At 39.0% G+C, this 15531-nt stretch overlaps 1 protein-coding gene across 2 annotated transcripts in view; it reads left to right on the top strand.

Moving 5' to 3' along the window:
- Window positions 1–15531, top strand: part of LOC127946545 (protein TANC2) — a 133007-nt gene that overhangs the window by 113877 nt on the left and 3599 nt on the right. The window contains exons 9-26 of one of the 2 annotated variants that reach the window (XM_052543199.1): window positions 1122–1403; window positions 2285–2412; window positions 3075–3306; window positions 3382–3551; window positions 3630–3908; window positions 4516–4847; window positions 5018–5126; window positions 5253–5375; window positions 6329–6565; window positions 6676–6849; window positions 7515–7608; window positions 7700–7833; window positions 7921–8044; window positions 8150–8325; window positions 8765–8897; window positions 12498–12589; window positions 13036–13182; window positions 14438–14538. In XM_052543199.1, the coding sequence (XP_052399159.1) occupies window positions 1122–1403; window positions 2285–2412; window positions 3075–3306; window positions 3382–3551; window positions 3630–3908; window positions 4516–4847; window positions 5018–5126; window positions 5253–5375; window positions 6329–6565; window positions 6676–6849; window positions 7515–7608; window positions 7700–7833; window positions 7921–8044; window positions 8150–8325; window positions 8765–8897; window positions 12498–12589; window positions 13036–13182; window positions 14438–14538 (3067 nt within the window). The remainder of the gene's footprint in view (window positions 1–1121; window positions 1404–2284; window positions 2413–3074; window positions 3307–3381; window positions 3552–3629; window positions 3909–4515; window positions 4848–5017; window positions 5127–5252; window positions 5376–6328; window positions 6566–6675; window positions 6850–7514; window positions 7609–7699; window positions 7834–7920; window positions 8045–8149; window positions 8326–8764; window positions 8898–12497; window positions 12590–13035; window positions 13183–14437; window positions 14539–15531) is intronic. The other variant, XM_052543208.1, reaches the window with a different exon arrangement.

The following is a 15531-nucleotide window of genomic DNA, read 5'->3' as shown; positions in this document are numbered from 1 at the left end:
GAAACATATCATCATATTTTGTTAAAAGGGTTCATAGTGATGTGATGCTCAAACATGTGAACCTGCTACTGAAAAGCAATGAGTGCACTTTTCTTTTTCCTCCTTCTTTATTACAACCTTCCTGGTTGTCTCTAGTTCTTTATAGCCGTTTTACTGCTCGGCTGCCCCGGGTTTTCTATCTCTCTCTTTCTTTGTCTCTGTTTCTTGCCCTTTTTGCTATAGTGTCTGCCAGCATCCATATGTGCTCATAAAGGTCACCTCGCTCTGCATAAATCTGCCCATCCTGTTATGCTAATGCATAGATAATTAACTGATATGTTCTAAGGCTAATTAATAGTCCACATGCAATGGAGGGATAATTAACCTCATAATATGCTTTATCACACTTGTTGCAGCACAATCCTGTACAGTCAGGAAATTATACATAATTTATGCTAATCGTGCTGAAGATTTCCTCCCAATATCCCTGTCTTGCTTCTACATGACACTCACCTTGAATATTTCATCAGTAATTGGGATTAATGATAATATATGTATGATCCGTAAAATAATAATGAAGACTGAATATGAATATTAGATGAGGATTGTTTTTAATTTATATTAAGGATCTCGATTATGGTGGATTGATATGCTGATGGATATACATTTTGCTTTGTGCAATAAATTTGACAGATAATCTCTGAACAGAGGCATCAAGCATCCCCAGGGGCGGGCTCCTGTAACCACGGCAACGGCACCGTGACAGCTCTGTGGCTGTTTTTTGATGCATGGAGGCTGATCTGTTATTTCAGATGTATTTTCTGCCATGCATTAATGGGTCAAGGCACCCCGTCGACTACCATTGATTCATGGTGTTTCACACTGATGCTCTGGCTTGCGTAAGCTGCCAGTCCTGGCCTTTCTCAGATAAAGCATCCCCCTCTGCTGGTTAAAAAATGATTACTGCATTGTGTTTTCGTTTTTGAAAGTGAATTGTAAAACTTTCTCTTTGATGGATCAAATCACTGTAAGAAGAAAGAGAAACATGAAGAAAAAGAGGTTTTGGAAGGATAAATATACTGTGTGTGTTTGTATAAACCCCGTTTCACTGACAGTATTTCCTAATGCTTCCCACAATGCAGTGCGCTTTGCTCCATACCGGCCACCGGACATCGCCCTAAAGCCGCTTCTCTTCGAGGTGCCCAGTCTGACGCCTGAAGCAGTTTTCACCGGTCGAGAATGGCTGTTCCAGGAAGTGGACGCTTGTCTGCGCCGCAGCGAGACCACCGCCAATCAAGGTGTCGTTATTGTCGGCAACGTGGGCTTCGGCAAGACGGCCATCGTCTCTCGCCTGGTGGCCCTCAGCTGCCATGGGACCCGCATGAGACAGATCCCCTCTGACAGTCCACACGCCTCCCCAAAACGTGAGTGGACTCATTCAGACCAAAACCACTTAACTGTGACCACATTTGCTTAAGATTTAATAAGCATCTAAGAGAAAAAATGTATAGTAACAAATACAAATAATGGGGTCATTATTATCTGAGATGCAAACCTGAGACTTTCAGCACTTCCTGGAAGACTTCCAGCAAATAATTGACTAATTCATACCAATTCATCAAATATCTTCAATTCCAGTCCGTCCTCACATTAAACTCTCATATGGCTTTAGAAGACTTGCGTGTTTTTTGTGTTTCTGAAACTTAAAATGGAAAATAGTTTTTTTAGTTATAGTTTGAATTTATCATACTCATAATAATGTAGATTTCAAATGTAATTTAGATTGATATGTATATTATTTTATTAAAATATGTTTTAGAATATACTTAATCTTTTTTTACTTTACAAAATAAAATAAAAATAAAAAAAGACTTCTAATATCGCAAATTTTTATGCAATTTTTCTTTTATTGGTAAATACTTTGAAATTCTGAAGCTTAAAACCCTGCAAAACATTTAGTTAGTTATGACTGATGAGGATTTGCTTCTATGGATATGATCTTTTTTATGATTTTAGAAGCACAATACTGCACTCATTGGTCACAGTGAGTAAAATACATATTAGTCACACAGTCTACTGACAAGATCAATTTATGGCTATGGATATATATATTCTAAAGAAAAATAGATCACAGAAAATAAAATAATAGAATACAGGTTTAAACCTGAGGCTGAGTAAATAATTACAGAATTTTCATTCCTAGGCAAACTATTTTTGATTTTATTTTTTTAAAGGGAATATCTTCAGCTCTTAAAATGTCAATAGCATTTTGTTCACATACATGCATGTCTTGTCCTCCTCTCAGATAGCGACACACTGCCTTCGAGCCAGCCTCAGTCCGCTCACGGTACTCTGGTCGGTGGGAGCAGCTGCCCTGGGACGCCCGAGATGAGGAGACGCCAGGAGGAGGCCCTCAGAAGGCTGGCTTCTCAGGTGCCAACTAATACCAACATAATCTACGGGGCGGGCATATACCCAGCCTGCCATTCAATCTCCCTTGCTCCTCTTTGTCTCGCTCTCTCTCTGTGCTTTCCTTTTCTCTCTATTCTTTTAAGCCCAATGGTTTATTGCGGCTCTGTTGCCACATCAAATATTTATATGCGCAGAGTCTCCCGGCACAGCCATTAGATATACTCAGAGTCTGCATTGCTAATGATGACAAGCTTTGGAACACACACACACACACACACACACACACACACACACATATACTGCGTGATGAAGGGAATCCAGGGAAGCAGCGGTCTTAGAATATTGGAATAAGGCCATCGATGCACTCAAACTCCATGATGTTTTATGCATCAATAAAAGGCCTTCATCAAATCAAAATTCCTGAGCTTTGAATCTTTCTGTAGTTTTAATATTCATTGTGTTTTTGAGCTGAAAGCAGTTCCTGCACTAAATCCCTGAGACTGGAAATATTTCCTTTTTCCTTTTAAGTGTCCTTTGTCCTTTTACTCTGTGAAAAGTATGGCTAAGTTGTGTTTGGCATATACTGTATACAGAAGTAGTGCCTGATGCTCTAATAATGTGAATGTAATGCTGTCCTGTGAATGTAAATGTTTGTCAGCTTATATCTGCTCTCTCATGCGCAGGTGGTGGCGTACCATTACTGTCAGTCCGACAACGCATACACCTGCCTGGTGCCTGAGTTTGTGCATAATGTGGCAGCGTTGTTGTGCAGGGCTCCTCAGATGCAGGCCTACCGAGATCTGCTGCTCCGCCAGCCGCATCTGCAGAGCACACTCAGCCTGCGCGCCTGCGTCCAGGACCCTTTCAACGCTCTCCGCCGGGGCCTGCTGGAGCCTCTGGAGATCCTGCATCGAGGTGCGTAAGCGTGTTCCTGCACACTCTTATGCTGACATACATATATGTAATATTGGACACATGCAATGTTTACAGAGAGGAAGATTGCGTGTGAGGAGAATCTCCTCATTGTGATTGACGGGTTGAATGAGGCAGAGTTTCATAAACCGGATTATGGAGAAACCATTGTTTCCTTCCTGTGCAAAACCGTTGAGCGTTTCCCTCCCTGGCTTAAACTGGTGGTCACTGTCAGAACCACACTGCAGGTCTGTATTCCATCCATCTAACCATACTTCCATCCTTTTTACTTATTTACTTTCATAAATGTTTTCTTTTGATCTCAGGATATAACTCGTCCGTTGCCGTTCCACCGTATCTCTCTGGATCGTCTGGATGAAAGTGATGCGATTGACTCGGACTTGCAGGGCTACATCCTGCACCGGCTTCACTGCAGCCAGGAGATCCAGAACAACGTGGCTCTCAATGGCAAGCTGGACAACGCAGCCTTCACCAAACTCAGCACTCATCTGAAGAGTCTGAGCCGGGGCTCGTATCTCTACCTGAAGCTCACGCTGGACCTCATTGAGAAGGGTTACCTGGTGCTCAAAAGCTCCAGCTTCAAGGTCAGGGGCCTCCTTTATTACCTTTATTACCTAATGCATCATGACAGGAATGAAAATTAAAATAAAAGAAACATTAAAACTGACTAAAGCCTCATTTTTGTACGTTCTGGGTTTTATTTAGTGTATTTTTGTTTTTAACTTTTTTTATTGTATAGCTTTTCAATATGTTTGGTTTGTTTTTTTTACTTTATTTTTAATTCATTTGAGATTTTCAGGGATGTACAGTATATGGTGCTAATGTATTTTTTTATGTTTTTTTCATATTTGATTTTACCTTTAATAATTATGTGTGCTGTTTTTACTGCTTTTCGTAGTTATGTATGTGGTATGATTTTATTGTAATATTTTTTTAATTATAGCTTTTCGTAGTATGTATGTGGTGTTAATTATTTATGATTCATTTTAAATATGTACTCTATGAAAAAAGTAATAGGGTAAATTAAACTCATTTAGATTTTGCAATTAAAAAGAAAATGTAAATATATATATATATATATATATATATACGTGTGTGTGTGTGTGTGTGTGTGTTATGTTTCATCTTTTTAGCATTTTTTGTCTTTTATTATTATTTTGATGAAACTGTAAGCATGGTGTTTGTGTGCAGGTGGTTCCGGTGAATCTGGCCGAGGTTTACTTGTTGCAGCTGAACATGCGTTTCCCAACTCAGTCGTCTTTCGAGCGCGTTCTTCCGCTGCTTAACGTGGCCGTGGCTTCTCTACACCCCTTAACTGATGAGCAGGCGTACAGTGCCGTGAACGCCGGCATGGTGCGTGGAGCGGCCATGGACTGGGACGATTTCCAGCAGAGGTCTGAACTCCTTTCGCCCTTCCTGGTGAAAAGACGCGATGGAACGCGCATGTTCATCCACCCGTCCTTCAGAGAGTGGCTCATCTGGAGAGAGGATGGAGAGAAGACCAAGTTCCTCTGTGACCCCAGGTGAGAAGCTAAAGTGTCTTCTGAATATTTCATGGATTCCTGCCCCACATTTTTTTCTTCATATCATATATCCTGAAGTAAAATGGAATGTGAACATTGTGTCAATGTCTGAGAGGTATAGCTACAATCTCATATAGCCTCGTCTTGTCTCTTTTCCCATGATTCTTTAGGAGTGGCCACACACTGCTTGCTTTCTGGTTTTCACGGCAAGACAGCAAGCTCAATCGACAGCAGACCCTCGAACTTGGCCACCACATTCTTAAAGCTCACATCTTTAAGGTAAGGCTAACTATAACAGCTGTTAGCATAAACTGGACTAAAGCAGTAAATAAATGCTTTTGAAATAGGTTTCTGTTAGATTACCATTGATGTTTTTTTATTAACTACATTGTCTCTTGGACGCAGGGCCTGAGTAAGAAGGTTGGGGTTTCCTCTTCAGTTCTGCAGGGGCTGTGGGTGTCCTACAGTACAGAAGGGCTCTCTGCAGCTTTGACTTCATTGAGAAATCTCTACACTCCGAACATCAAGGTGTGTTTGTGTGTGTGTGTGTGTGTGTGTGTGTGTGTGTGTGCGCGCATGTGCGCGTGTGTGTGTGTGTGTGCGCATGTGCGCGTGTGTGTGTGTGTGTGTGTGTGTGTGTGTGTAAACAGAATTCCCACAGTAATAGAAAACCTGAAAATATCTGCTATTAACTTTATTTATTTTTAAGGAAAATCTTTTAAATGTACATACAGTACGCTGCCATTCAAGAGTTTGGGATTAGTAAACATTCAGTGAAATTTAAGTTATTGAAAGAAGTCTCTTAAATCTCTCAAGAACATTACATAATTAAAGAAAAACTATCTGTTTCCAAAAACTTTATACTCTAGTTTTCAAAACTTTGGGTTTGTAGTTTTTTTTTTTTTTTTTTTTTTTGAGGCGGGGGATCTCTAATTATCACCAATGTTGTATTTATTTGAACAAAAATGCAGTAAAAACAAATTTTTAAATAAATATTGTGAAATATAATTACAATTTAAGATAACTGTTTTTTGTTTAATATATTTAAAAACATTTAAATTAATGTTTTTAGCTATTAACATTTTTAAATCATTTGTAATTTAAAATTAAATAAAAAATTTTTTATTAGAAATGTTTATGTAGCTAAAAAGTTATGTGACAAATGATGTTTTGTGACAAAGTATTAAATATGAACTTTTAATCAATTTATTGCTTGCTTGCTGAATAAAAGTATTAATTTCTTTAAAAAAAAAAAACACTCAGTTTCCCAGAACTTTTAGATGGTAATGTAATTTTTTTAATAGTTATTTTATCTTATTTTTCTAGTAATTTTTCCTTAATGTTATATCAGTAAGGAAGTTGTTCATATTGATTGTATTAAACTACAATATATAAAATAATTGGAAATTTCTTTATTTCTTCAGTTTTTTAATCCCGTTCCATCTACTCCTCCACATCCTCATCTTCCTCTCTTCCTCCAGGTATCTCGGCTTCTGATTATGGGCGGAGCTAACATGAACTATCGTACAGAGGTGCTGAATAACGCCCCCATCCTGTGTGTCCACGCTCACCTGGGCTACCTGGAGACTGTGGCTCTGCTGTTGGAGTGTGGGGCGGATGTGGATGGCGTTTCAGACAGCGGACTCACTCCTCTTGGTTACGCAGCCGCCGCAGGTCACCTACCCATCATCACTGCCCTCTGCAGCAGGAAAGCCAAGGTCAGCCATGCATGTCTAGACAGAGATGTACTGTAGAAACAATACAAACGCAGGGTGGTGGCTGTTGATTTTGATCTCAGTCTCACTCTCTCCTGTGTGTTTCTGTTCAGGTGGATCACCTGGACAAGAACGGTCAGTGTGCGCTGGTCCACGCCGGCCTGCGGGGTCATCTAGATGTGGTGAAGTATCTGCTACAGTGCGAGTGGAACACAGACGGATCCTTCAACAAGAGCCATGCAGTTCAGCAGGCCCTCATAGCAGCCGCCAGTATGGGCTATACAGAGGTACATTTTAGTTTTTTTAAGAAATCAGTACTTTTATTCAGGATACATTTAAAAGTATTTAATTGATCAAAAGCATCAGTAATGACATACAGTGTTATAATGCAAGATTTTTATTTTTATATAAATGTTTTTTTTCCACTTTATATTTCTCAGAACAAAATATATTTTAATATGCATGGTATTTATTAGCTATTATTATTATTTATTCATGGTTTCATATGCTTTTTATAAAAAAAATTATATAGAATTTTATATTTATTATACAATATAAAATATTACAAATAAATTATATCATTAATATCTCAGTTTAACTTTGGTAAAAATTAAAATAGTAAAGAATCACAGTGTGAAAACTTAAAATGTTTATCAAACTAACTAGAATTAGAAATTAAAAATAATGTGTATGTGATACACACATAGTGTGTCACAACTGCACATCTACCTGTAAATAGCTTATCTGTACATATGTAATTCTATTTCAATTCTAGATTTTTTACATTTTGTATTATATAAAAAAAAAAAAAATAATCGTGTCATATTGCCTTTATCGCTATGTATCTGTAGTATGCCTGAACTGAGCTCTTGTCCCCAAGACAAATTCAACGTGTGTGTGCACAAACTTTGCAATAAACTTCATTCTGATTATAATTCTGATTTATTCACAGATTGTATCCTACCTGCTTGACCTGCCCGAGAAAGATGAGGAAGAGGAGGAACGAGCGCAGATAAATAGCTTTGACACACTGTGGGGCGAAACAGGTGCAACACCACCAGAAAACCTGTACTCTGTGTGTTCATTTCAATATGAGTGCATGGATTACTCACTAAAGAGACTCTCTCAATATCTCAGCTCTGACAGCAGCAGCAGGTCGGGGGAAGCTGGACGTGTGTCGTCTTTTACTGGAGCAGGGCGCCGCTGTGGCTCAGCCCAACCGCAGGGGCATCGTGCCACTCTTCAGCGCCGTGCGCCAGGGACACTGGCAGGTGAGCACCTCCTACATCTCAAAAGTCGTTTTTAATTTGCACGCGTCTTTTTTGCTTTAGTCTGAGATGTCGGTGTTGGTTGTGCAGATAGTGGACCTGTTGCTGAATCACGGCGCTGATGTGAACATGCCTGATAAACAGGGACGAACTCCTCTAATGATGGCTGCTTCTGAGGGACATCTGGGCACGGCTGAGTTCCTGCTGGCTCAGGGTACAGCTGTTCTGATCATGCACTAGAATAGAAAGGGGGAGGATATATCAGCCATTTAAAAAAATCCTCTCTTACCTTCTGACTGCTTTCTAACTTATTTCACAGGTGCCTCATTATCTCTGATGGACAAGGAGGGGCTAACAGCGCTGAGCTGGGCGTGTCTTAAAGGCCACCTCCCATTGGTCCGTGCTCTGGTTGAAAGAGGTGCGGCGACGGCCCATGCAGACAAGAGCGGCCGCACTCCACTGGACCTTGCCGCTTTTTACGGCGACTCAGAAGTGGTTGGTTTTGATATAGTGAACTACTGTAAAGTGGATCTAGACCTTTAAGGGATAGTTCACCCAAGAATGAAGTTTTCTGTCATCATTTACTCACCCTCATGTCATTCCAAACTTAAATGACTTGCTTCTGTTGAACACAAAAGAAGATATTTTGAAGAATGCTGATAACAGTTGATTGTAGCCATTGAATTCCATTGCATGGGAGTCGATGTCTAGCATCAACTGTTTGGTTAACCATATTTTTCCATTTTCATCTTTTGTGTTCAACAGTGGAGGGTGGAGTAAATGATGACAGAATTTTCATTTTTTGATTTACCATAGTCTAAAAAAATTCCAAAATGGGATGTGTACGCATATGCTAATACTGTAGTTTTGAACAGATAAGACATAGGGGTTATACAGAAAACAAACCACAGCTGTGGTGTTGATGTGGTTCCAGGTGCAGTATCTGGTGGATCACGGTGCGATGATCGAGCACGTGGACTACAGCGGCATGCGTCCACTGGATCGTGCAGTTGGCTGCAGGAACACATCAGTGGTGGTGGCGCTGCTCAAGAAGGGTGCCAAGATAGGTAGGCTGGAAGGGGAACTGTTCTTACAGAAACAATTATTTCTAAACTATGTTCTTGTTCAATAAATACTTTTTGTGGTAAATGTTTGTACATACCAGTTCACACGCTTAGTTTTACTGTTAAAGAGAGAGAGAGAGAGAGAGAGAGAAAGAATAATATAGCTGGTTTGTAATGGTTAGTAATGCTGCACTCCATTCAACATGGAAAGTCAGAATCACCAGTATTCTACTTGGAAAAATCTAATAAAATGCTCTTCAAGTTAGACTTCCAAGTTGGAAACTAACTCTTCCTGGTATACTAACAATCTGGAGCCAAAGCATTTTCTGGCACACAGTTGCTCCTAGACATAAAGCATCTGTCATTGATCACTAGCAACCATGAAGTTTATTAGAGTGTTTTGTCTGCAAGCTGTAATCTGCGAGAACCGCAGCAGCTTTCTTTGAGACACAAATTCAGTTTCTGTTCCTAATTTTGTTCAGTTGTGTTCTCTTTAACACATTGAACATTGTTTTAGTGACATTTTTTTGGAAATGGAAGCAAAGCAAGTTAGAACATTTAGCGCAAACAATGTTTCCTTTTTTATTATTTTTTTGCTTAGTTATTTATACACTACTGTTGAAAAGTTTAGGTTTGGTGAGATTTTTGAAAGAAGTCTCTTATGCTCCCCAAGGCTGCATTTATTTGACCAAAAATATCATACAACAGCAATGTGAATCATTATTAGTAGTAGTAGTAGTGGTAGTAGTAGTATTACAAATTAAAATGACTGTTTTCTATTTTAATATATCTTAAAATGTAATTATTCCAGTGCAGGATTTCCAAAGCTGAATTTTCAGCATCAGTGTCACACGATCCTACAGGAACATTTGTATAATTATCAATGCTGACAACATTAATCAAGGTCATTCTTACTGACAAGTCTTACTGAAAAGGATTCATTTCCTTAGCAAAAATAAAAATAAATAAATCTTACTGACGCCAAACTTTTGAATGGTAGTGTATGTCATGTGTCCAACAGGATTTGAACACATTTGAATGGAGCGCAGCATCAATTCCAATGCTTATCCCTTAAAGAAATGCATTAGAAACACAAACGGCAGATGCATTGACTATATCTTGACAATCACATGAAATTAGCTTCAGGTGTAGATGTCTTTCTCCTCCATCCCCCTCCCTATGAGTCTAACCCTCCTTCTGGTGTGCTCTTCACCGAACTGCAGAACTCCACTGATCTGCAGCTGATCAGGATGGGCTTATTGCTTTTGCTAACATTGCTGCTTGCCATGGCTGATCTTCCTTGTTCTTCCTTTCACGTCACTCCTTCACCCCTAACCACCAACCATCGAATCTCTCTTGTTCTCTTCTCTTGACTCTCTATTACATTCTCCCTGTTTTCATAACCTTTGCTCCCTGTGTGATATGGATGCCCTTCCCATGCTGCTTCACTCTGCCCCAATAACCTGTCACCCTTTCACTCGTGACCCTTGCCACCACTTCTCTCCTCGTAACCAGGATGTCAGACTCTCCCCACTCGTGCCCGAGGTAAAACGCAGACTTTTGTGCGCCCCATCTGCTCTTTTTGACTGTCCCTCCATCTCGTTAGCTGTGTGGTCCCTTCTCCATTGGTCGGGTCTGTTAGTGTTTTGGGTGCCCGAATGTGAAAGACCATTTAATGCTACAATAGAAAGAGCTGCTATCAGCCATAAACATGAGTGGATTCTGTGTAATTTATGCCCTGCAAAATTCTGAATGCTAATTCAATTAGTCAGCTTTTTTGCTTGCATGGCTGCATGTAGGGAAACCAGTGTTGCATTTTTGCATGATGCTGCAGAATGTTTTCTACATGCTGAATGTTATTCACTTTTGGGGAGCGTTAACACAGAATGCATTCTTGCACTATTTTGCAACTGTTTTTCTATGTAAACATGTGCTAGAGAGTCAGATTTGACTGCTGGCAGTTTCTTCAACATTGCATTTTAAAATGTTGTATCAGGTGAAAAGAAGTTACAGACAAGATACCTACATTTATTTTGTTTTTTATCTTGCGATAGATGTTTTTCATTGTTGTGAGGCTTTTTTTGCTATTTTGTTGTATGTAAAAATGCTAAGTGTTCCTGTAGCTCAATTGGTAGAGCATTGGGCTATCAAGCGCAAGGTTGGGGGTTTGATTCCCCGGGAACACATGATAGGTAAAAATTGATAGCCTGAATGCACTGTAAGTCACTTTGGATAAAAGCGTCTGCTAAATGCATACATTTAATTTTTATTTTTAATTTAAAATGATCTCGAGTTCTATTCCATTGAACTGTCATATTGCAATGGATGTCTTTTATTGTAGTGATGCTTTTTGCTTTTTTTGCTGCATCTTAGAGAATTAGCGTTACATTTAACATGCTGTGTTAAGTTAAAAACTAATCTCGAGATGCCTGCTGTTGTATTCCAATGGACATTTTTTAATGTTGCAATGCTTGTTTTGCAGCATCTTGAGCCATTGGCATCGCATTTTAAGATGCTGTGTCAAAAGAATCTAAAAAATCATCTTGAGATGCCTGCGTTTTGTTCAATTCTTTTGCGATGTTGTATTATAATGGACACCTTTCAACGCTGCAGTGCCGCTATTTGCACCGTTAGCGTTGCATTTTATAATGAAACCTTTATTGTTCTATTCTGTTGCAGTGCCACATTGCGATAGATGTCTTTGTCGGTCGTGCTCATTTTCACCATCTTGTGCCACGTATGTCACGTTTTTAGGATGCTGTAGTTTTAAAAAGCATCTCAAGACAGCTGCTTTCTGTTCTATTCTCCTGGATTATCTGCTGTACTACAATGGTACTACAATGGACATCTTTGATTATCGCAATTCATCTTGCTAAATATTTAGCACGTCGTGCCATTAGCTCAGACTTTGAAAAAGCTGTATAAATACTTGAGATATCTGATTATTGTCCGCTTCTGTTGTGCTGCAATTCTGTATTGCATCTAGCTGTTTTTGAATGCAAGAATGCATCCTGTGTGAACAAATGCCTTCGTTTTTTTCCACAGTTTCTGTCAGTTTGGCTTTTTCAGACTGTTGGCCAGTTTGTTACCTGGTCCTGTGCATCTTAGCGTGTTCTTGACTGTGCCTTGCATGAATTGCACTAAATCACTGCCTGCATACTGCAACTGGCTGCCCATGGCCAAATCTACAGCTCTAATAGACCACTATCAGTCTCTTATTCCCATCCTCCCTCCACTGTACATTCAGTCCAAACCAGTAAAAACACATGACCTCTGTTCAGGCTCTCAAGCATGTTAACTGCAAGTTCAGTAGCTGTTGGACTCGATGTTTTTATTGCCAGTATAAACCGATTTTAAATTTCGTCAAGGTATAAACAGCCAAGCTGCTCGTGATTCTTTTTTTTTTTCTTGTCTGGTGTGTTGCCATGGCTTTTTGTGATATACTGTACAAAAGTTGTTCATAGACTTTGCCTCCTTTTAAGCAAGATATCCTGGCAGCCTGCTCATTCCTTTGTGTTCCTCTGAGATTAGCAAGCTAGTTTTTGCCAACAGAGCCTATCATTCTGTGCTGACTCTTTGCTTTGCCCCTTTTTTTGCACTCAGGTCCTGCAACATGGGCAATGGCTACATCAAAACCTGATATTATGATTGCTCTTTTGAGCAAACTGATAGAGGAAGGAGATGGATTCTATAAGGTGAGCTGCATTTTGAATATTCAGTCAAAGAAGTGTGTGTGTGTGTGTGTGTGTGTGTGTGGGTGTGGGTGTAAATAGTAAACTATACTGTATCATAAACATGTATGTGACCCTGGACCACAAAACCAGTCTTAAGTGTCAGTTTTATGGCCAAGATACAACTATTTGAATGTCTGGAATCTGAGGGTGCAAAAAAAATCACCTTTAAATTTGTCCAAATGAAGCTCTTAGCAATGCACATTACTAATCAAAAAATTAAGTTTTTTATATATTTATGCTAGGAAATTTACAAAATATCTTCATGGAACATGATTTTTACTTAATAACCTTATGATTTTTGGCATAAAATAAAAATTTATCATTTTGACCCATATAATGTTATTTTGGCTATTGCTAAAAATATACACCGGAGACTGAGGACTTAAGAGAATGTCTTGCTGATCTAGAAAGGAAAGGTGAAAGAAGCCTCCCAGCGGTACCAGTATGCCCTGAAGAAGTTCCCAAGAGAGGGTTTCACAGAGGACCTGAAGACCTTCCGTGAGCTCAAAGTCTCTCTGCTGCTCAACCTCTCCCGATGCCGCAGGAAAATGAACGTGAGTCTAAAACTCTGTTTCATAAAACTCTCCTCTTCTGTCTTTCTTTACTCATAGAGACATTATGATTAAGCATTGAGATTGCCCTGACCACAATAATTTAGATCGGTCACCTAATATAAACTGACTTTTGACTTGTCGGTCATTCCTAGTTTTTGGACTTCATCCCAGCATGCACTGATAACTGTGTCTGGTTGGCCTTGTGCTAAAAACAGCATTGTCATTTGTCATATTTTAATAACATTCTATTAACGAAATGTTCCTGTTCTGTTGTCTTATATTCAATTTTTTTTAAATTGCATATTTATTTTTATGACTTTTTAGCAATTGTTTAAAAAATAATTAATTAATGAAGTGTCTTAAGGCATTGCAACACACTCTACACTTTACTGCGTTCAATTAAATATGGTGTCTACCCTAACTAAAGTCCATGATATCTGTATTAAATTACCACTGACCAGCCTGTAGAAACTGACTTTCAACAACTAGCAGCAATATGCTGTAAATCTCCTTGTATACAAGCATCCATGCAATGGCAACTACCTAACCAACAAACTGCATGTATTAGTTTTGCATTTGGTCAATGTTCTTAATTGCTTTCGAAAACACTTAAGACCAAAGCGGTTGTGGAACAAGGATTGTAAAGACAGTATTGATGTATTAAGATATATTTTGATCTTCCCATTTTTTCTCCTTTATGGCTACATCATTTCTCATTTTGATATCACCCAAAGAACATTTTGAGTTTGGATTTTGAAACCTCCATTCTCTGGATGGAGAAATCCCCTTGAACTCTCCCGATACACTCTGCTCATGCTGCAGTTTTTCTTTCCATCATACGCTCATCCAGGTTTCGGATTGGTTGGTTCATTGGGTTTTTCTGACATTTGTTGGATTTTTTTTAATTGTTAGGTTTAGTATAGGAAGAGGTTTGAGCTGTCAGACTGCATCTTCCCACTGTCCCTGTAAAGCATTTATTTGTATGTGTGTTAATACATTTTATGTGTGTGTACAAGCATTTCCATTTTTGTATGTCTGTTTATCATGTTTGCACTAAATATTTGTATTTTGGTGTTTATTTTTGTAATAATCAGTGTTTACATCCTCATATAAATGTGACATGTTCATGTTCAACCTGAGTGTGTGTGTGCGTGTGTGTTTGTGCGCATGTCTGCATGTACATATGTGTGTGTGTTCTCCCTCTGACCTCATGTATGGCTCAGTGTATGACTGTTGGTCGTGTTGTTGCTTGCAGGACTTTGGGATGGCGGAGGAGTTTGCCTCCAAGGCACTAGAGTTGAAACCCAAATCCTATGAAGCCTATTACGCACGAGCCCGTGCCAAGCGCAGCAGCAGGTAACCGTAGCAACCAGCAGGCAGGACAGCCTTGAAAACGCATTCTGTCTCTAGCACAGATAAAGTGCTGACAGATGACCCAAACTGGCCAAATATATTTCGATTGGTTGACGTAGTGCTATGCTAGAGTTTCAAGGTAGAAGTCAATTTAAGTCCCTTGACTTCTGCATCATCAGATGTCAACAGCAGGATTAGACCTGTTCTTCATACTTCATGTTTTGTTGACCAATCAGATTATTTTTCCTCAGAATGTCCATCATTCATATTTTATTCCTTTGCTTCTCCCCACGATTTTGTTTACTTTGATTCTCTTTGCCCAGAACACTTGTATCAACTTGCTTGGTTTTGGAAAAAAAAGAAATTGGGGGGTCTGATTTTTATTGATTGGTAAAATTACTAAAGAAATGTTCCGGGTTCAATACAAGTTAGTTAACTTTGATGTTTTAATCAAAGTCTGTAGGTATCCCAGAAGAACAAAACAAAGTAACTGTCTAAATCATTATTTCTGTGATGGGACCACTGGTTTAGGTAAAATAAAATGCTGGTTATGCATTATTGACCTAATTCTTTCCTTTGGTTTCCTTGCATGTATAGTATGAAAGTTTTCAGGTTTTACTGACTTCAAACACAGTCAAACCAGGAGTTTAGAGAAATTTGCACTGACTGGGTTCATAAACGGTACCATCATTAGTATTATGTTTTAAGCCTTGTTGGCTGTGCTATTAAAGCAATATATTTACATTTATCCTGTTAAAGGTCCTTAACCCATAGACTTCTGATGTTAGTGCAAGAATGATTGAAGGAATGAAGGAAAGAGTCATAATTATTCCATGTGGTAACTGACAACAGGTAGTTGATAATTAACTTGCACTGAACTATTAATATTTCTTTAGCAATAGTCATGTCTTAGACTTTACCAGTGAGTTAATTAGTTAACAAGCAGATTTCTTTGTTTCTCTCTTTCTACTCCCATATTCCACCTTACTACTCGCT

Source organism: Carassius gibelio, chromosome A3 (assembly GCF_023724105.1).
Source record: "Carassius gibelio isolate Cgi1373 ecotype wild population from Czech Republic chromosome A3, carGib1.2-hapl.c, whole genome shotgun sequence".
NCBI lineage: Eukaryota > Metazoa > Chordata > Actinopteri > Cypriniformes > Cyprinidae > Carassius > Carassius gibelio.
This window is presented reverse-complemented; position numbering and strand designations above follow the sequence as displayed.